The sequence below is a fragment of the Melanaphis sacchari genome, unplaced genomic scaffold, assembly GCF_002803265.2.
Source record: "Melanaphis sacchari strain LSU unplaced genomic scaffold, SCAv2.0 Contig82_pilon_pilon, whole genome shotgun sequence".
In the NCBI taxonomy this organism is placed as follows: Eukaryota; Metazoa; Arthropoda; class Insecta; order Hemiptera; family Aphididae; genus Melanaphis; species Melanaphis sacchari.
In genome coordinates this window covers 357,150-381,075 of record NW_020271585.1, presented here as the reverse complement: position 1 = coordinate 381,075, position 23,926 = coordinate 357,150, and the positions used below count along the sequence as shown (strand labels likewise).

At 25.8% G+C, this 23,926-nt stretch overlaps 1 protein-coding gene across 1 annotated transcript in view; it reads right to left on the bottom strand.

Moving 5' to 3' along the window:
• Positions 1-23,926, bottom strand: part of LOC112602118 (lutropin-choriogonadotropic hormone receptor-like) — a 54,541-nt gene that overhangs the window by 6,004 nt on the left and 24,611 nt on the right. Inside the window, exons 13-15 of the mRNA XM_025350053.1 lie at positions 23,202-23,497; positions 21,187-21,412; positions 15,372-15,755 (exon numbers count right to left, since the gene is read on the bottom strand). Of these exons, the coding sequence (XP_025205838.1) occupies positions 15,372-15,755; positions 21,187-21,412; positions 23,202-23,497 (906 nt within the window). The remainder of the gene's footprint in view (positions 1-15,371; positions 15,756-21,186; positions 21,413-23,201; positions 23,498-23,926) is intronic.

The window sequence follows — 23,926 nt, the reverse complement described above, 5'->3', positions numbered from 1 at the left end:
ATTGAGCAAGATGAGTACATATACTCGTATTATTGTAATATCAAGTGTAATATGTTAATACTGTTATTAGTATCATTATGATTAATATTGAAGTTTAGTGTCATCAGTTAGTTATTAACTTATCCAGAAGAATACAATATATATATATTCATATAGTATATAGAGTAATTAACCAAGCATACTTGCTTCTGTTTTCTTCTTCAATAATGCAATTATTTAAAATTTTATGTAAGGAATTTTTAAATACACTTAAATTCTTGAGTTTTTTTTATACTACTCGAGGAGTATCCTGCGGAGTCACAAATTTTATTTTTCAATTGACAACTCTCTTTTGATACAATAAATTATTTAGCGGATAATTTTTAAAAACTTTGGCATATCATAATCATGATTCGAACGAGTAGTTTTTGAATTATTTCACTTTATATATCCATGATAATAACCATATAATTATAAGTTTAAAGAAATGGCGAGTTAAAAATTTTAGTAAATTTATTTATTATCGTTTTCAATTTTTAAAAGTGGTCAGAGAATAATAAGCAGTAGATCCAATATATAACATATTCATATTATATTTATATATGATATTCATACTTTTGCAAAACCATTTTCAAAAACAATTATATTTTGAATATGTATATATTATTAAATGAAAATGGGGGTGATCATAGTTGGTAAATCATGTTATAGGTAGGTAGGTGGATAGCCATTACTGGGAAGTAATTGCTCGAACTGTTTAATGCTTAGTCGCATTCCTCATACGACACTCCTTCGTGTTGGATCCAATTTTTACACGGTGACTGGGTTTGTTTGCGTCACACATTCACTTAGTCAATTTTCCCAGTGTGTTATGCATTATTAGAATTCTACAATGGATCCACAATTTCACCATTATACTCGCACGAATTTATACTATATAGTGCTATACTACACCCGATTATAATCTGTCATACTCGACCTTTTAGATTTTGCAGAATAGTTTTCATGTATATTTGTGTATGTGTATTTCATATGCGTCTGACGAGATGTTTGCTTCGATTTTCAATTTATATTGTAGATAGGTTAAGTTAGGTAGAAAATTGTAACTAGTACTTTGAATAAATTTCCATTACTTTTCTTATTATACTTGAGTAAAATTTAGTTAAAACGAAAATATCTACATATTACCTGTAGTTTTTGATAAAATTAATTTTTATTTTTTACAATAATCTCAGCAATAATAAATTATCATAATAACTTGAAATTTTCACAAAATGTTTGTTTTATCGTATTACATCATTCAAAATATACATAGACTATTTTTAAGCTATTCGTACAGGTTTAATTTTTTATCTTTAAGAAAAATATATTATTTAATCAAATTTTTATTTCTTGAGCTAATATATTAAACATTTAATACAAGCTTCTTTATAAGTAATTAATGGCTATTATAGATTTAAAAATTTTCTGAAATAAAAGGCATTTTTTTATTTTTTATGAAGCGCTTAAAATTATTTATCACATTTACATTTATAATTATACAATAAATTTCTAAAACCGAAATGATAAGTTATAAATAATGATTCCACAAAAGCATAAGTAGAATTAAGATTTGAATGCCTTAAAAATTGCAAAAACGTTTTACAAATGTTATTGGAAACTACAATTTATTCTTTTTCGTCATACAAAATTATTTGATAACACGGCGTTATGTATAGGCAATATAGGTACTTAGCGGTCATGAGAGATGTTTTTTCCATATTTTAGAAGTACGGTATATAAAAATAACTTTATTGTGTATGTAAGTAAAATGAAAAATATTAATCTACATTGTTAAGTATTATTAAAATACCATAAAAAACCATATTATGTAACCTTATATGACCAATAATGAAATAACTATCGATGACTTACATTTTTTAGCACAATCTGCAATTTAGATTGGTAAAAAAATAAGAAGTTTTATTAAAATATACGCTATACGTCTATAACTAAGCTTAAATTGTAGTGAACTTGATTAAGGGATAGTGTACATATAATAAGTTCTATACAAACTAATTACCGCGGTTTGGGTTTTTAATTAAAGGATAGTGTACATGTAATAAATACTATACAAACTAATTACCACAGTTAGTTATCTAAAATATATGTTATTTCTGAGTACTAACCAATGAATTTTCACACAAATAATATTATTCTTTCGTTTAAAAATAAAAACAAAAGATGTAATTTAAGAAGTATTGCAAAGACCTTTATTGAATTCAACGATATAACTATAGGTTATATAGAAATAAATCGATACGCACGATTATCGTACAGAGTACTCACATATGTCTTCTCTTTTTGAAAGTGATTCCTCCTCACTCAAAAAAATAATCAAGTAAGTATTTTATAATACTCGTATTATAATAATATTACTATCATTATTTTTACTATAAGTAATTAAATAATTTTACCATTTAATTATTTTAATAATATAATACAAATTTCTATATTAAATAATAAATACTTAATTTTATTAAATAAAAAGATTATTTTAAAATTTAAATCAATTTCTTATTTTCCTATTGTTATTAGTTTTGGACAGTGACCCAATTTTGGGTCACGACTCATGGAAAACATTGATCTATGTTATGTTCCTATCTATTTTTATCAATGGTTACATATACACAAGGATCATTTAGTTTGAAAAAAACTACGCCACCACAAAAAATTATATGTACCAGCTGCCTAAACCCTACACGGTAACTGGCAGTACTTGCGGCGCCGAAAATGAGTGTATGCATCATTATTATATATTACACCGTATGCCTATAAACGCTTAAATGTTTAAGATAATATTATTTCAAGTGTGGGCAGACAACAAGCTGTACGCACTTATTTCTCGAAAGAAATTGGCTCCTTTCACAAAACGTTCTGCCATTTAACGTGTATATTATCATAACCAAGTCCACAGTTCGTTGATCACAACGGTCGCATTAGCCACTATACCGTTATATTCAATTACGCAATAAAGCCTTGAAAAATAACCATCAGAAGGACTTAAAGGAATTGTTATTATTGTTTAAATCTATCTTTTCGTGAAGCATATTGTAATTATTGTTATTGTTTCCATCGTCATCATTGATCTCGCTGGCCACCCAACGGCTTACAAATGTTTTTCAATAGTCAAACAGTTGTTCAAACAGTTGGTACATGTAATATATGTGTAAAATGTGGTATCGCGTATCTTATGAGATAGGTTTAATGGTAGTGTTGTTATAATTAAGCTACGATCAAAAGCTTGTGTTCCTATGTTTTATTTTTTTAACAAGGATTTTTTAGGTCATCATAATAAACCATATCTTATACTACAAGGCAAACCATTGATGTGTCATTATTTCAAAAAGTTTTATTTTATGTAATAAAAAAAGCAACTTTGTCGAAAAAATATAATTTTTTATAGTTATCATTTAAAATAAAAATTTATATTTTTAATATATTTTTTAAAACAAAATATCTTTCACAGTGCTTTGATATATAAAAACTAAGTTTAATTTCTGAGTAGTTAACTGATGATAATAGTTAATGAGTAGTGGGTTAACATTTTTTGAGGTAGACTTGTTTTGTTCGTTTGAATTTTAAATACCTAATGAAAAACTTGTTATAAATTTTATTTTAATAAGTATTAAGTAAGAATATGATAGTATTCTGCTTTTAAACATAAATTAAAAATGTTTGTTAATTACTGGGCCATTTAAAACAGTAAAAACTAAAAAATGATAGCAACAACAAATTGAATAAATATAGTTTTGTCAGGAAATTAAATTATGCAACTTTATAAAAAAAACATTTAAACAGTTAAATTTGAGTTTTTTCTAATTTAAAACAGTGTAATTTTATCCAAAATCGAATAATTAAAAAAATCGTTCGCAAAACCTAAACTAAAACAGTAAAATATAATAATGGCTTTAACCAATATTTTATAGTCTTCAATTCTCGTTATAGTCCTCCATATTAGTTATTAGAGTAGGGTTGTATTTAGAATTTAAAAATAAATATTAAGTTAATAAATTTTAATGAACTAAGTCTATTTTTATACGAAGTGCACATGTTTAAATTTATCAATAATTTTAACTGTGGGACTGTAAGAATTAAATTTATTAAAAACTGTATAATACATATCAATAGAATGATAAGAATATATGACAAATTAACTATTGAAATTATTTTAAATATTAAATTATTCTATAAGGTAACATTCACAGCCAACAAATTATTATTTTAGATTTAAATTAAATATTATATTGTTTATATTATACCTAATAAAATAAAATTGAAATTTAATTATATTATTATTGTAAAAAAAAAAAAAAAAACAAACATTCAAATAATAATATTTCTTATTTTTTTTTTTTCTTGTTGTCTATAATAATGTGTATTTAAATTAAAATATGAAATTAAAAATTATCTAAATAATATGGAACTTAATATTTTTTATTAGAATAAAAATCATAATTTTTCATTTTAATAATGTTAAATAATATAAAATATTATATTTAATGATTTTAGGATATAATAAAACATTTCAACAGTGCTTTCAAATAAATGTTTTTTATTATACTAAATAACGGTTAATTAAACTCGAACTACTTGAAGAGACGATGACCCAAGCCGAAGGAAAACAATTTTCATTTAATTTATATTTATATCGTAGTACAATTTTTTTCAATTAATAATAATAAAACACAGGCTTCATTGAGGAAATGCCATAGCACTAAAAATGTTATTTTTTTTTTTTTGAAAATAATATGTTAAAAGGTTTGAAAATCGTTAAAAATTTAAATGGTTTTCCGTAACCATGATTGGAAAACGGTCGTATCTTATTTTAATCAAGAAGTCAAACTAGATGTATACATATTATATTATGTGTTGATAATGCTATTACGGTGTATATCAAAGTTTACTGCCATCGGTCAGCTATTAACCTGATCAGCTAATATTTCTGGAGTTTGTTATTATCATTGTCGTCTGACAGAAAAGTAACAACTTTTGAGAAATAGTTCAAAAAACGAGAACATAATAATACCTATTATTATTATTAAAAGAGTCATTAAACTGATTAGAGGAATAGAGAAAAAGTATTAATAATGTATTCTGACATATAATTTGGCAAATGGATTTTTTTTAATCAGACATTCATTAAGTATTTAGTTATTTTAAAAGAAACAAACGTATTTGTCAAATTGATGTAAAAATACATCATATTGTAAATTTACTAGGTTAAACTAAATAAATATATATATATATATATATATAAATATACATATTTGTGTAATTTTAATATAGATTAATAAAAAAAAAAAAAAAAAAATGATTTCTATAACTTATAAGTTTAAGAATATATTTTAAATTGGCATGTTTTCCACTCTATATTTGCCCTCAAAAACCTTAAATTATGGGTTATAGTATATTTACTAGATATAAAATATTGTTATATTAATTGTGTGTGAAATTATAGAAGAATAGACCATACTATTAATGCCAAGTGAACAATTTTTCAGAATAATTGATAGTGTACTAAAACGATATTACACATAATATTATGAAGTATGCATGTCCTAAAATATTTGAGATCATGCAAATTCGTAGCTCAGTCTCGCACCCTCAGATTTTTGTTAATAAATTCTAACAGGTTATAAATTATCATATTTATTTTATAGCTATAATATTGTTTAATTTATGCTTAAAAGTATTCATTTAATTTAAAATATCAATAAAAAATACAATCAAATACGATTAAATCATATTTAAGTAACGACATCAAAAATAATAATAACTTTAGAAATAATATTCATATATTATATTTATAATTATATTTATTACAACACGTTTCAAACATTTCCCATCTCAAAAATCATAACGGTCAGCATTTTTACGAAAACATAGATAGATTTGTGGTTTTTACATAGATGTTTAATAATTCCAGATATTTAACCAAATTATATTTATCAAAAACTGCTTCGAAGGTATCTAACCTAACCTACCTAAAGACCTAAAGTGTATACAAAGTCTTAGAGTCAAAAATAATTTTTAATAAAAATTAAAGATGATGATCAAGTTATATTTTGCACTAGTGATGGAGATAAAATTATTATCATAAATATATAAAATATAATATGTAATAAACTTATAAAGTTATAACTTTTTTGAGAGCTGTCGAACAATTAGGTTAAAATAATTATTATTATCAAGGATAACAATATTATAGTGTGTTGCACCATGAAATTACAATATTATATTATAAAGTTTACTGTCAATATAGATACTTGGTGTCGTCCTGTAAGTTCATAGTTGTGAATAATAGTAATAATTATAATAATAATAATACTCATTTGTTAATAATTTATATTTAAGTGTCACGTTTGGTGTGAAAAAATTAATTATTTAATATTTATGCATTAAACACTTTAATACTGTCATGTAACTATATCCAATAATCAATTACATATCACTAAACATGTTGAAAAATAATGATAAAATAATTTTTTTTTAAACATGTTGATTTGAAAGTTTTTATTGTATTTTGTTTTCATTTAATTCATTTTTTTTCTCAAAATTCATAATAAAATCAAGTTTCTTTGTTTTTTTAAATAAATTTAAAATTTAAATTTTTTAAATTTTTCTTAAAGAAATTTAAGTACAAATGCCCATGCTGCAATACTACGTACTAAACCTAAGTGCTACGCTACCTTTTTTAAAATTTCAACAATGATTTTCTAAATTTGTTAAAAATACAATCTTTAATTTTGATTTTTAACGAATCAACATAACATTGACAGATTTTTACAACGCCAATCGGAACAGTTTAATTTAAGCTATTAAATTAATGAAACATGTGCAACAGTGTCATATAAAAGTGAGTGAATTTTTTAATATAAAAATCAACAATGCTTTATATTTGTTGACTTTTATGACGATTTAATGCTTTTACAAAAAGAATGTTTGAATTTTGAACACATTAAAAAAACAAAAATAAAATAAAAATATTTGAAACATAAATCATACTAAAGTATTGAATTTATTTTTGCAAAATTAGATCAGGAATTCAAAAGAAATATTTTCAAGGGTATTTTATTTACTGACTAGACGATTCTGTGTATGTTGTTGATTTTCTTATAATGTTTGTTTTTTGCTTAGTGTAAGGGAAAAACTTTCCAAAGAAATAGAATAGAGAAAAATATTTTTGAAAACAAACAAAAGCCATGAATTATAACATGTAATGAAAGAAAAATGGATGCTGCGTATAGAATAATGCCTGAAACCAAAGTTCTGTTTTATAACATAAATGTTTAATATTTGAGCAATTATTAGGATAAAATTGATAGATTTTCAGACATTTTAAATAAAAACCAAACCATCGTAAATAATAACAACGTAATAAAATGTAAGTTATTTAATTATTTTGAACATTTTTTGTATTTTACGCATTCATTCCATACAAATTTAAATAATACCAAAACGTACTAAGAAAAAGATAAATATTATCTGCACAATAGATAAAATTATATGAAATCTGGCGATAAATAGTAAACGTATGATGAGCAAGTATATCGCTTCACTATCGTTTTGGCACAAGACAGTGATAGTGATGAATATAGTAATTATTATTTATTGGTATATGTATAATGGATATTGCACTATACCCCTATAACAAATCGAAATAATTTGCGGCGAAAATCAATTTATTATAATATTTAGAGGTTAAACGTTTTTAAATTATCTATTATCTATTAACTAACAATACTAGTTTATGTTTAAAGACTATATTTAGTACTATTTATTAGGTACTACATTTTTTTATACGATTACGGACTAATATTAGTTATTTAAGAATCTTATAATTTACAAATTTATTCAAAAAAAATAAAAATAAAAATATATATCAACAAATAACACCATTAGGTATAAATAATATAAACGTAAAAATTGAAAATATTTTTAATCTTTGAATTTCTAAACAAAACATTGGTTGATATATAGTTTTTTGAATAATTATAATGATTTAAAATCGTTATTATTTATAAATTTATTGAAACTTGTAATTAAATTGTATAATATCTAAAGATTCTATAAATTTTAAACCACATAAATTAAATACCTAATTATAATTCATATTCAAATTTAATAATGTATAGCTATTAATTGTTATTTATTAATAACCTTTCAATAATTTATATAGATAATCTCGTAAAAATTTGATCATTATACCTTGGTAAAAGTAATATAATAATTTTTTTAATTTTTTCTTTAATCCATATATATATCATTTATTAGAAAGATTTTATTGTTATTATTATTTATATTCTTCAAACAGTTCAAACTATGTCCGCTATAATTTTTAAAACACTAATCAAGTATTGAAAGCAAACATTAAATATTGGTATCATTATAATATAATACCTACCTATATTACTATGTTAATATCTTTTTCATTAGGATTGCATACCTATAATGTAATTTATAAACAGGGCTTTAGAAAAAAAAGAATTAAAACCATGACATATATGTTATGTATATACATTTTTATGCTAATAACATATGGGAATATGCACCCCGATAATTTTAAAATTTTCAAAATAAAATTTTAGTTGAATAAATACTAACTGTTATTATGCTCATGTATTAAAATATATTAATGAAAAATATATATAAAATATTAAAATTAAATTTTTACTTCTATTAGTATACCTATATATTTTCTACTCAATTATTTTTGAAAACTTTATGAACAATAAAAAATAATACTCGTATGTATCGACGACAGTGAAATAATTAGTAAATCGTATAAATGTATGTAGAAAATTTATTGGTATACTTAAGCACAAATCAAACAGACCATAGGTTTTAGACTTAAACACGTATTGGAGTGATTTTTAGATAGTGCGAATTGCAAGTTACGACGGTGCACGAGTAACCAGAGATGGACTGCTAAACCGTGTACTACATATATAGTATATATAATACTCACGAAACACTATTGTAGAATCGTTTACCTAACCTAACAATGGAGAAACGAGTCTACGAATATACGAAATCGAATACATTATGAAATATTACTCTCGTACATAAATTATTGTTCGAGCACATGCATAGCTTTACCAAAGTACCTATTATGTATATTATCATCGTTTTTGAAGATTTTGTAATGCTTGTGCGCCGTTATTAAAATATTCAAACGAGGGCGTGTGGAAAGTAAAATAAATAACACTTCAACAGCAAACAGAGTATTTGATTTTGGTCGACACCATCGACAACAACATAATGGTGGCGTTTATCATATTTTCGTTTATTTTTGGCAGCTGTAGCGGTGGTGTCGCGACAGTTCGGTTATGCCGGGTATAATTGAATATGTGAAATTAAAACCAAACGAAATACATTAAATCGCTCGAAACGAAATGGCGGAAATACACCGCAAATAATGCACGTGCTCGCAAATGTATACTATATTATAGTGTACAGTTTAGGAGAACGAGAATATTAATTAATTAGAAAATTAAAGGTTCCGCTCGTGTATATTTAATAAGGGACAATATGCAATCTCGTCATCGTCGCTGCCCGTGGCCTTTGTTTTGGTCGTCGATGTTATAATTAATGCGAATACGGTTGTATTATTATACGGGTACACGGCTATCTATGCACGCGTTGCAGACAAGCACAATATGTCAACAGCACCGCCGACCAAAAATAAAGAACATGATTTTTTACTCGAAACAAAGTCTACAGGAAATGCTTACTCTCGCGTCTTCTAAAAGTAGTGATCTGATTTCGTCACTTATTCATTTTTTGCTTTTAAAAAGAGAAAAATGTTCTACAGGTAAATTGGATTTTGATTCTTGATTATGTTGTTTAAAACAAAAACAATAAAAAAGTAGACAAGTAGATACCACTCTGCTGTACGTTGTATGTCAATAATACGTATATCGTTGTAAAACGAAAACGATTCTGAGCGGTCAGAAACAATATTCATGAATATTTTTATATGAACCCTTGTATATTCATAGCTAAAGTAATTTATTTTAGTTTTTATATTACAGTATACCTAGGTTGTTATAATTTTTTCGCGAAAATATTGAATTTATCACAGTATATTAGTATTTAATTATTATAAAAATATACGAGTATATTTTTACCATATTATATTAATTTGCATAACTAAAAATTTAATACAACTTTTCTATATTTTTCGTAAAACAGTAAAAAAATAATTGATAATATAATAAAATAAATCAAAAATATCATTGTGTATATTTAAGTTCATAATAAAATAATATTCATAAAAGTTGTATCTTGCCACGAATATTTTTTTAAAATAATTATAACAAAATAATTAACATCGTCGTTTATCTTTTAATAAGGAATTTAGTCCAATTTTAATTTAAAATGTTTATATAAAATAATTATATTTTTATATTCTTTAAATTTTATGGTTTCAACATGAACTATTTATGAGAAATGTATTAAATTTAAATTTTCAAAACTTAAAAATAAAATGAAAAAACTTTATGAATTTTAACTATAAAATAGTTTGCAGTTGTTTGTTATTTTGACGAATTTCATTAAAATTTCAACTCCAAATATATTTATATAAACATTTTATAAAAATGTAATAATTTTTTATATATATAAGACCCACTTATATAGAACCTTCTATTAAAATTTCAAAATTTTAGATCCAACAAATAATTTTTTATCGATATTTATAAAAAAAAAACTAAATTCAATTAAAAATTTGGCATGCCTGAAACTGTTAAAATATTTTGAAAATTATACCATACATAAAAAAAAAAATAGTATAAATACGTAGTAAAAATTTTGAGTTTCTGTGATTAATTATTTTTGAATTAAAGCAAAATAAAGAAATCAATTTAGTCAAATACTGGTTTGGCGTAAAAATTCCCGTTTCCCCTTAATTTTTGTTTATTTTTCCTGATTATGAAAAAGTTTAAGCATTTTTAATTATGATGCTTTTTAAATTCAAACAAGATCTAATTATCTATACAATACCACCCAAAAGTTAAAAATCGAAGTATTTTATTGTCAACGTATCTTGTGTTCATTCACACACAGCAACACAAAATCATTGTAGAATAAATATATTAATTGCTCCGCTTAGAATTTAAAATTGTGAAAATTAGTCATATTCATAATCAAATTATTTTGTTTACTAATAGAATTTTGAAAACCAAAGTTCAAAATCGGATCGTTCTACAATAAGGCGTGATGATTTTTTTTCTATATATCTATATGGCACCTTTTTGAACAAAAAAAAAAAAAACAAGTTACGTGCAGGCCTTTCAAATGTTCGTTATTTTATTGCGACTCATTTACTCATATTGAACACAACAAGATTGCCTATATTTTTCTAATCAAATAAATATAATAAACTATAAACTTGATGGTTTTCTTAACATAATATTTTATATTTTTATAGTTGAATTATGAAAGTTATTAAGATTTTAATTTTAGAATTTATTTTTAATGTGCCTTCTATTTATGAATATTTCAAACAAAAACGAATGTGTTGGCATAATGCGTGTATGAATAAAAAGTAATATGATTCACCGAGTGAAGAACCTCTTGTTAAGCAACTATGACTTTTCAGTTTTCAGAAAATTTAATTTCTTATCTTAAACGCTCTATTGCTGTTTTCAATAAAATTATATTCCCTGCATTAGAGTCACTAACGAGACTATGTTCTTTAACACAAATTATTGGCCTACGAACAGAGGTCAGAATTCGATTGAGCAATAATAGTTACGCGTCCTCAGTATAAAATTCTGCTAGAAATATTATATACGCCCCGCCGATACTTTGTTCAAAAGACTTTTCATACGAAATACGTAGGTGAGGTAGAGATTTTACATTTTCACTTCAAGGCTGTAGAGCAATAGACGGCGGCGGTTCAATAATTCTTACGTTTTCTTACCGTCGAGTTATTTTTGGCAATTGAACTGTTATGAAATAATATTATACTCGTGCTTTGAAAGCGAAAAATCAATTTGAATATTTTATTATTCTTTATTACACACACGCACTGATTTTTTTTTCAACGACAGAATTATTGCAAACCATCCAAACCCTGAATTTATAGTTTATTTACAGACAACAAATTTTACTACGTATACCACCCGAGGGAAGAGCCATTGATTTAGTGTGCTCGCATGCAAGGGATACAGGTGTGGGATTGCGACAAGACGATTGACGACCATTCGTCTTACGGGATTCTCTGGGTATTTATTATATATATATACGTATATATACATAATAAAAATTTATTATTTTCTTTTTGGGATTGACAGGGCTGTGGGCTATGGCGGACAAAAGTTACGCAAATATAAATACGATGAGTATATATAATATATCCACGAATATACAACTTGAATATATTATATTTAAATGCGAATTTCTATAAATAAACGTATAACATAATATGTTTACCTATGTGTATTAGGGTCCTGCAAGTTTGGTGAGTTTTTTTTTCGCAACAAAACTGATGGTTTGAGTACGATGAAATAAAATACCCAACAACTGATATTGGGATAATTTCGATTATATATAGTATTCAATCGTATATATTTTATACGCTGTATTATCCAGGGTGACAAAAATATTATTCGCAACGTAAATACACTACTTTCATCATAACGCACTGAAAGAAAAATTTCCATTCCGACGTTCGAAGACCGTACACAATTAAATGTTCTTGACGCTATCGGCTATCGCGAGTAAGTAATAAAATAAGTTTCGTATGCATTGTCCGCTCTCGGAAAAGACGACAAATAATAAAGCGAAATAATAATGGATTAACGACTATATTATTACACGATATATTGTTCATATTAGTTTTTATAATTTTGTTTTTTTGGCTTTATATTTACAAATCCCCAAACACAGCATTCTGCAGGACCGTATTTTATGATAGTACAAAAAATTGCACTGCTGTTTTCAGCAGAAAAAAAATATTTTATTAACTATCATTCGCATCTTAGTTCTTTTAAATTGAAAATTTTATCTCGTATGTATGAATGTATGTATGTATCATATTGATAAGTTAAAAAGTATTTTAAGAATTATCTTATTATTTTATAAGATACCTAAGTTCTATGAATGTAATAAATTATTAAAGAATAATATTATACATAGGTAAGCAATTATACAGAGTTATCAGATGGAGGAAATTGAACTTCTTTAGGGATGGTAGATTGTGTGACAATAATTTGTTTTAATTTTACTTGAATATCTCAAATATGGCTCAGAAAATGTGAGAATACAAGGGTTGGTACATCGTACAAAACGGGAGGTCAATAGCGATTGAGAAAATAACCTATAATATAATAAATAAGATGAAGCGTCATTTAGATAGGGCGTAGATATGTGTATGACCAATATTATTGTTAAACAGAATTTAACTACCTTATTTTAAAATTCATCAAACATTTCCATGTTTGGTATTGACGATTGAGCGTTGATTAATATAGTCTACATGGCGTGAACATCAATTTGCATCTTACATATTTGTTAGTATATTTTTAATTATTTAAAAATAATATTTAAAAAAATATTTTTATCCGTAATTTTTTTTCTTTAGGAGTTGGTATATAAAATTGCATTTTTTAAATTATTATTTTTTTATGTTTTTAAACTTAAATAAAAATTATTTTTGTAATATAAAAAAAAACACACACACACACTGCAATATTACAATAAATTTTGTTATCTATAATATATTATCATGTATAAATTTGGTTTCTTAACTACTTCTTTATTTGAGCAGTCTTTTTATTGAAAAACTAATTTTCTTTAGAGAAATTTATGATTACGTAACAGCTAAAAATAGTATTGACATGAAGCCACTTATAAATAACCTTAAATGAGTAGTATTTTTTAAAATTATATTATTGAATATTTAAAATTTTAATTTTTCTAAAAATGTCAACAACACTGTTTAAACGGAATCCCATAAATATAAAAATACTTTAACTACGGGCTACGATCTGGGTCATTTAAAGTTAAAATAATTGATTATGTATAAATTATGTTAATAATTAGTTCATTCGTTATTTGTTTTTTTTCTGGAAAACACCCTTAATAATTACTAAATATAGACATAACTGCAGTGTAAAAATGGTAAAATACTTTTGAAAATCATTTGGAATAAATACCAAAATATTTATGAAACACAGTAGTCAGAATATATATTGGAATATTTTATAAATATAACATTCAAAATAAACTATTTAAAATACTACAAACATAATCCAAATACTTTTAAACTCGTTTTTGTTTCATGTGTATTGTTTGGTAAATATTTTAAATCATAGCTAATTCAGCTAACGTTAAAATATTACTTTGTATATTGTAGTACGTAACCGCGTTAATTTAGTAGATAGTATATTTTTAACAAATATTTCAAATACTACTTGGTGGTCTACCAACGAGTACATATTATTTATGCATATGCGCGTAAATACAGGGTTATTCAAAGCTAATAAATGACGATCAGGTGACTAATTTCATCGATCACGTGGTCACAGTGTAACAATTATAAACTACAACGAATAAATATGCTCGTAGGTATTATGAAATGCTAATTGAGTCGTTCATGCAATCAAGAGGGGAAGTGACGCATATGACGTTAAAAAATTGTATTATAACTTATAATTATAACAGGTTGTGTGATAATCAAATCGAATCAAAATATATTGTTGCGTTTTATTTGGTTGTAAACGTATAATAACTAAAAAATAAGAAACGTTTAAGCACTTAGAACCGGAATTCGTTTTGGACGGTACATATAGTCCAATGCGTATTAAAATAGTTAGTAATAATTATGGCTGGGATTTTGATGCAAAGGTATCTTTTTTCTGGTGTTTCGAAACGTTGGTTCATAAGTATAAAATGTGTTTTCAGTGATACTGATTATTTTAAAGTATTTATTTTTTTTTTTGCATCTTTTGACTAAATCAATCTTAAATGCATTTTTTAATGATTTTAGGGCATTTCTTATTTTTCAGAGTATTTTTCACAATTTGTTTATAAAATGAACAAAGATTGTCGCGATAAACAAGACATTTTTAACGAACTACTGGAAGTACAAATAATAAATTATGCCTACAGAACGACAAATATTTGATCATAGGTCTTTTTGCTAATGATTAAGAAAAAACAGAAAAACATCAAATAAGTATTTTTTTTTTCAGCAGCATTTTTTGAGATTTTTTTATTACATTAAAATCCCAGCCCTAATAATAACGTTTAAGTTACATCCGTATACTGCAGTGCAAGGGACGTGTACGCAATAATAATAATAATAATAATAAAAATAATATCGTGACGTTAGTCGAACTCACTTGGTGACGGTGGAGAAGGCTTCGCGTCTGAAACTGGCCGTGAGTATGGTGTAGAGGAATGGGTTGGCGCAGGAGTTGATGGGGTAGAAGAAGACGAGCAGTATTTTAGACTTGGTGACGTCGATGAGCGGATAGCCTAGAAGTGCGGTGAAGCCGAAGAAGATGACGGGGGCGGTGCACGCGAAGTTCGTGCCGATCAACACGGATATCTTGCGGGCCACGGACGCTTCGCCCTTGGCCGCGTGTCGGGTCTCGTAGCTCAGGGACATGTAGATCTGCACGTAACAAAACAGCATCAGCAGGAACGCGGCCGCAGCGAACGACAACAGAGTGAATACGTAGCACATGCCGCTCGGGCGCGCGGTGTCCATCGGCAGGCAGATGCTGTGCACGGGAAAAACACATAATGTAGATATTACAAACGACGACAACAAACTGTGTACCTATACAATAGTATTATGTCGATGACGATTTAATTTGTCTTACGTATCGGTACATTTAAACATTATGGTATACCGTAGTTGGTATATCATACGTATATACCTGTATAATATATGATGTACAGGTACGATAATAATATGATTATAATATGCGTGTAGGTAATATGATGGAGACGAAAAAATTCACCCTAGCAAATAATCAACCATCGTAAGGCACTTAAGAGATTTCAAGCGAATCGATGTAATGATTTGCGTGTGTGTGTTTATTTTGAAAAACTTCGTATTTTATTGCTAGACAAAAAAGATGTTAAAAAAAAAAATCACTTTTGTTTTTTGCTGTAACTAAAAAACAAATGACCGGGCAGATACTTAAAATTTTCATTGAATGTTTTAAATTATCATTTTATACACACGGTATAATTACGACTCTGTTACAGAGTTATTAATAGATACTTGAAATATGAAATTTTTTTCAAAGGTACAATGTGTTGATTTAAATTTTTTCGCTGAATCAAAAATCTTGAAAATATGATAACAATAGGATCTTTATAAATTTTTATTATAGCTATTTAAAAATATTTAGAATACACAGTCATTTTAAACAAAAATTTCGGAAAAATTCGTTATAATTAGGGTTCAGATTTAAAGGAAATTTTTTTTTTCTAATATTTATAATAGAAAAATAGTTTTTAAATAAAAATGTGTTTCATTTAATATCTAACACAGTGGATGTATTTTATTTTTGCCTTTTTTGTTTTTTTCCTTTTTTTTAACTTATAAATGCATTTTTGTTTTTATTTTGCCTACGGTACAAATATATTATGAGCTATGAAGACAGTGCATTGTTGATGTTATGTTTAAAATTATTTAGAATGGATTAACAATTAGAATGGAGAAACAACAAGTGAAGACGATTCAATAAGCAGTAATCATAATTTAGATAATTATTACCTAATGTATAAAATACACCCAAATAACTTCGATGGACGTAGGAAGATCATTTTCTATGTACAAAAATATTTTGAACCCAAACCGTCAACGTTTTATTGAAAATAGTTTATCTGAGTACATGGTAATGAATTTTTTTTTATACGCACATTTGTGATTATCACATGTCCAGGTCTACCCCTATACCTACAATAATTTAGCTTTAAATTGTGCATCAAACAACGGTGTAACTAGGATTTTTTTTGATTTTTTAGGAGGGAGAGAGTTAATAATTTGCTGTAATGAGGAGGTTTAACTATGATCCCTCATAATTTATATCCGATTATACTTTGAGTACCTACATAATATTTTAATCTTTCACAGCAAATTTCATACAAATCATATTTTTAATATATATAATTAAATACGATGTACCTAATCGTGATATGTTTAAAGAATATGATACACAAAAATATTTTTAAATTTTCCTAGCATTTCAAAGAGGACTGCATCTATCTCCCCTCACCCATATTACCCATATACACAGATATATTTTAGGCTATAAAAAACATAATGTTTATTTTCTGTAATATCTTGAATTGGCCCGTAGATAAAATATTTGAATTTTTGTAATGTTATTGGTTGATAACGACCTTGAACACAGCTTTCAATATTTTTCGGTAAGGTATTTTCGTCAATGCCGGTCAATGGTCGTACTACGGAGTGGATACCGGCTGATAAATATAAGCTCGGTGGCATGTACGTAACAGTTGTGTTAAATACATGATCACTGTACACACAGATGCGAAAGTAAAATCAAGGAGTATAATATTATGTTGAATGGAAAACAAAATCAATTTTTATAAAAATGGCATTAAATTTAACTTCAATTTCGGTGAATTTGTTGTTCCCGTCGCTCTGTGTAAGTGTTTTTTCACTTAACTCACAATAATGTAATTTTGAAAAATTTTAGTGATCATAATCATGAAAAGTGTTATGAAAAAATGATTGATAGACAAATAATATACAACTGAGTAAAGAAAAGCTATATAGGACATTAGAGGATAAACCAAAATATACATTGATTCCATCACAAAGAGCAACAGTATAAAATTATAACTATACATTATTCAATTAGTGCATATCTAAAATTATTCAGACTGAACACTTGAATTTTGATTAAATAATAAAATTAGAAGAAACTGACATGACTAAAAATACGGTAGGTAACTGAATAGATATAAATTATTTATAAAACTACTTGTACTTTAGTAACCAGTGGCTTATTTACGGGGGAGGGGAGTCAAGGGGATAAATACTCCCTCATAGACTGTACACACACAAATAATTATAGTCATCATATTATTCACATTTATTTAAGCATTCGATTTTGTATCAATAAAACATTTAATCTCAAGTAATGTGTAACATATATTATAATTTTGGCAATATATTTAAACATAGAACATATTATATTTAATAGCTACTAATTTATTATAAAAAGCTATTATAATTCCTGGAAATTTAAGAAAGTGAGGGGGGCATAGCTCCCTTCGAGTTGGTAATTGCCGTATAAAGTTATACCCCCCCCCCATAACAAAAACTTAAATACGCCACAGTCAGTAACCCTGCAGAAGAACAAGGAATATGATGGATTTGATGCTATATTTGCAAAATCAATAAGTCCTCTCGCATAGTTGCATCTATAGCAATATGATAATTAATACTTTTGCAACAGCAGTAATAACAACATTGTATTATTGTTTATATACGTTTATATATAAGGTTATACACAAGTACTTGCTACACCACAGACCGTTCGGTTGGACCGCAAATTTTTAACCACCATGGTGGTTTTCTCTGGAAAACTAACCATTTTCAATCCTAACCCGCTTTAAACTCCAACAACCCCTTCAATCAACTCTCAGAATTCACTCTCGACAAATTCCATCAATATCAGAAACAATACACTATTACAGAGTGCCTATATATATATTATGTATTTATACCTTCGAGTAGATGTGTACATAGTATTTATTTATGCGATGTAGGTACCTACTATTAAAGTGTTATACACTCGTGCGCGCGCCTATCTCTACACGACTACACGTATATTGTATAAGTTTATTGATACTCGACACGGTAATATTATCAGCTAACCGTTCGTACAGTCTAGTTTTAAATACCTTATACATTATTATTACAATGTACGATACACTGGCATTTGGCAATGTTATTGTTGTGGATGTTGTTACTGTAATACTGTTATTGTTACATGTGTGATCGATGACAGATTTGTGCTTTAAGATTGTTTAATAATAATAAAATACTAATGTTAGATGAATAAGTTTTAAATAATAAAATATTAAAATACTAGTTTTAATTAGACTAAATTTTAATTTTATGAGATGGATAAAATTGCTTTTTATTAATACAAATATTCTTAATATTGGGCTTATTGATGAAAGTTGTAGAAACATTTTTTTTTTCCTAATAGCCGCTACTAATCTTCAATTAGATATTTTAAAATAAATTTCTTGAAAATTTTGAAAAAAATTACTTAAGCTCCACAGAACCTTGGGGTTAGGTTAAAAAACGCTGGTATACACTATATATAGTGCCTAGTGCCTTAGAGTTTATTACATATACCTACAAATAAATTTTATGAATTAAACAGTTATAATTTCACGAAAACTTAAATGATATTATTATTATAGCTACTATTCGCACAAATCTGAATTCTAACAATGCAATAATATTATAGGTTCTTATTTGACACTCAGATATTAGATGAGATACAAACTCTAAGATTACTAACAGGTATATAACTGCACAGTAATTTGCATACTCGCGGACGAGGACTTATAAACACTTCGGTTTTTAAAGTGATTTTTTTTTTAATTTATCATACTATAATATCGGTATAGAATCGGAAATTACTTATGTAGCTATTATACAGTTCATTACAACGTTTTTTATTGTACCTATAAATGAAATATGTATTTTACAATAAAAAAACGTTTTGACTGATATTTTTAATGCTTGATTAAGAACTAATAATTATTATCTAACAATATTTTGAACACGATAGTTTCTTTCTTTTTTTTTTATTTCAACTCCATGTATTATCATAAAAGACTTAATTAATAATTTTCTCTTACGTGTTCAATATTGATGACTATTATAAATATGCAATATATTTTTTTATGACTTATGCCACGAAAACATTATTTTTACGGTAGGCATTAAAAGAGTTATGTTTAGTCTATCTATAAAAATATTAAACAGATTTCATAGCTATTTAGTATTTATACATAAATATAATATGATAAATTATATTTAATATGAAATTTAATAAATTATTTGGTATTTTTTTTCTGCAACTCGTTTAAAATATTGGCGTATAGTTAATATGTGAAAAATGTTCCTTTTTAAAACATTTGATTATTTTTAATTTATAAACATCAATGTTCAGTACACAATTAAGGTTTGAATCTTACTTAAATAATATTAACCTTAATATCATTTAAAGTGGATACATATTCATATTTTTTCGTTTAATAACAACAAAAATAAAAAATAAAAACGCATCCTTCGTTTTTTATTAATAGTTATAATTTTAATTTTTTTTTTTTTTTTTTATTGTTTCATACCAATTATTTTGGAAATATTAATTACGAAAAAAAATTTAATAGTTATCATTGGTTGTATCAGGTACCTAAAGGCTAAGGTACATCAGATTAAGTTACCTAAAATGTTTACTGGTTCGTTCATTATTTAATACGTCTTCATATACCTACTCATAAATTATCTAAAAAATACTAAATGTTTGACACAATTATGAAATCATTACATACTTTAGATTGTATAGGTGCAATATATTGTAACGTAAACTGAAATAACTTTTAAGATTATGTCAAACAATATATTATGAACGCTTGAATTGCCTTTGACGTCAAATCCATTGACATGAGACATCATTTTCATATTCAAATCACGTTTTGAAAATAACTAACTAAAATTAATTTTGAATAAATTATGATATTATAATCCTTATGAAAATTGAAAATAAGCCGATTTTAAATATTTACAATTTTAATTTAGATATTTTGGGTCATTTTGTCAGTTATATGATATTTAATATACTACTTTCAAAAATTTATCGTAATAGAATATTAGCATGTTTAAAAGTATAGCATTACTAAAACTGTTTGCATTTACTTATAAATAGAAAACTATACGTGTAAATGCTGTGGTAATATTTTTAAAACTATGTGTTGTAACTCAATTGATTTAGTTAAATAATAATGGCATTTTGCTCCGTACTCTAAGATTTGTATTTTATTTTATTTGAAATCTCAAACGTATTTGCTTACTTATAATCTCTATAATAATATATTTATTTAAAATTATTAATACACGATTTCGATAGAGCGCCTTGTGTTTACCTGGTAGTAGAATAACTTGAAATGCCCAACAACGGCATGGTTGCCATTACAATTGAATACACCCAACCAAAAGCCATTATTCTCACAGTTGAAGCGAACGTCATTTTGTTTGTGTACAGTGCCCTGCGTATTGAGTACCACCGTTCAAGCGTTAACAAGCATAACGCGAAAACCGATAGTTGAGACGAAAAAACCGTCAAGAAACCTCCGATTTTACATCCAACGCCTGTGTAAAAATATCATAACCTTTATAATTTAGTATAGCTAAATAGGTATGTATAATTATTATCTACAATGAAAAATACACAATAATATTATGTGTACATTACACCATATATAATAATAATTCTATTTTCATTAAATATTTAATCGTTCTTGATGATATTATTTATAACTATTATTAATATTTAAATTAATTAGCACGTTAAATTATACACGTTTTTTAATCCAATCATATAATAATAGTATTATTTATCACACATAACAACTCTTGAAATCACTCAAAAAATTAAAATTTTAATAGGTATTTATAATATATATATCACATAATATGTGAAATTAAACCAATTATTATAATTGTTATGATACTAAATTACATTTAAAGATGGTCCATTTTATATAGACATATTATACCTATGGTTGGTTATCAATGTGAACACATAATATCTTTAATGATTTATTTTATTGTAATTGACCCAAAAGCATTTTGATTAAAATAGGTTATTACTTTTTTTAATTGGGTTGAATTATGAATTATAATTATAGCACATATATCTAAATTTAGTGTATTGTTACATGTGACTTTCAATAAAAAAAATATACGCATAATCATACGCTGATCACATTATTACTGTATACGCGCATAGTGACTTTACAAATTATTATTAGGTACAAGTTAACTAAAATATAGTAAAATAGCTGATGAAAATTAGAATAAATAATACTTAATAAAAACGTAATTAATTTTACATGAATAATTTAATATCATAAATAATAATTTATTCTTCTATAATATATTCATCGAACCCTGCAACATAACGTAATTCCTATAAGACTATTCAATCGGTTTGTAATAACAGGCAGATTATTATTGTAATAATTAGGCGTAAATTATAAACAATTATGAAGTATTTTTTTTAAATCATATATTATTTTCCAAAGTTGTTTGTACATTCATACTGCAAAACATCTAGAGTTTAACATAATAACAAGAAATATTTATAAAATTAAATTTTATATTTGGTATCGAAAATTTTAGTTGAAAATATTTTAGTGCGATCATGGAAAAATCCAAATATTTCAATTAGACACGACAATTGTATCAGTCGGAAGGAGGCAAAATAATTAGAATCTACACCTAAGATGACTTTACTCTACAAAATAATATTTTTAATTATTCCATAAAATATTTGAATAATGCTATTATTAAACGATACAATGACTAACTCTGTATGAAAATATTGTTTTTAAATTTAATCTGTAATTTTAAAATTATGACTTGATATTTTTATATAAGATTGATAGTATATTATTCAAAGTACAAAATGTCAAAAATTAGAAAATATGCAGAATTTTTATTTATAAGCTCTTTTAAAAATAACGTATATTATGTAATATGTATACATCTATAAAACTATTGAACTATTGAAAATCTGTTAAAAAAAAAAAAAAAAAAAATCACTAACAAATTTATTACTAAAAGCATTTTCCTTCGTGGCCCATTGAACACAGTGGAGTATTTGAAAACACGTGAAGAGATTATTTTTTCATAAATGCAAACAAAAGGACTATCATCCCGCGTTTATCCTACCATTTACGCGTAACTATAAATATATTCATATAACGTATATGATAATTAGGGACTTGTATACTTAATTTACATAAATAATATCATAGATAAAAATATATATTATATCAATAATCCGGCATGAGTACTTAGATCCCACCATAATGGCGAAAATATTATTCACACTGTCTACTTATACATAAAGAAATATTTGACATGCAATAATTACCGTTTTGCCATGAATAAGCGTAGTTGAAATATTTTTCACTGGACACCAAATCCTCATAGGCTAATAGCAACAAATAAATGGCAGTACAAAAGTCGGCAAAAGCTAAATTGCTCATCAAAAATCTGGGCACGGAGTAATTAAACTTTTTACGGAAAGCCACCAACAGTACAACTACATTTGCCAGTAATGCTGCGATTCCCACTAGCCAAACGCACACTCTAAGCCAATAGAAACCCATTATATCTTCGCAAGGATTTAATGCGTTTGGTTGTGGCCAACATTTGACATCAGATCTCCTGGAACAGAACAAAACTCTATAATCAGAGTTTGAAGTCGGTATCGAAAATTAAGTTTTTGTCCAATTTAATATGTTCAATTAAGTCTACACGTAGTAAAAGTTACATTAAAATTGTATTACAGTTCGTGTGATTCATATAATGAGTGTTTTTCGTTATTATATTCTTAAATATTGAAAAAAAATTAAGCTCATCATTTATTTTATGAATGACTTAGATACTTAGATGTAATCAAATATACGTTCTTATTATAAACAATAAATTTGTAACTTTAATTCGAACTTGCTTGAAAATATATATTTAGTACCTATATATTTATATCATTATTTAAAAATACAGTTTTCATTGAATGATGCGCAAATTAAATTTGATGGTTATCGTGAACGATTTATTTCGGATTTATTTCCTAACTTAATTTAACCACAATAG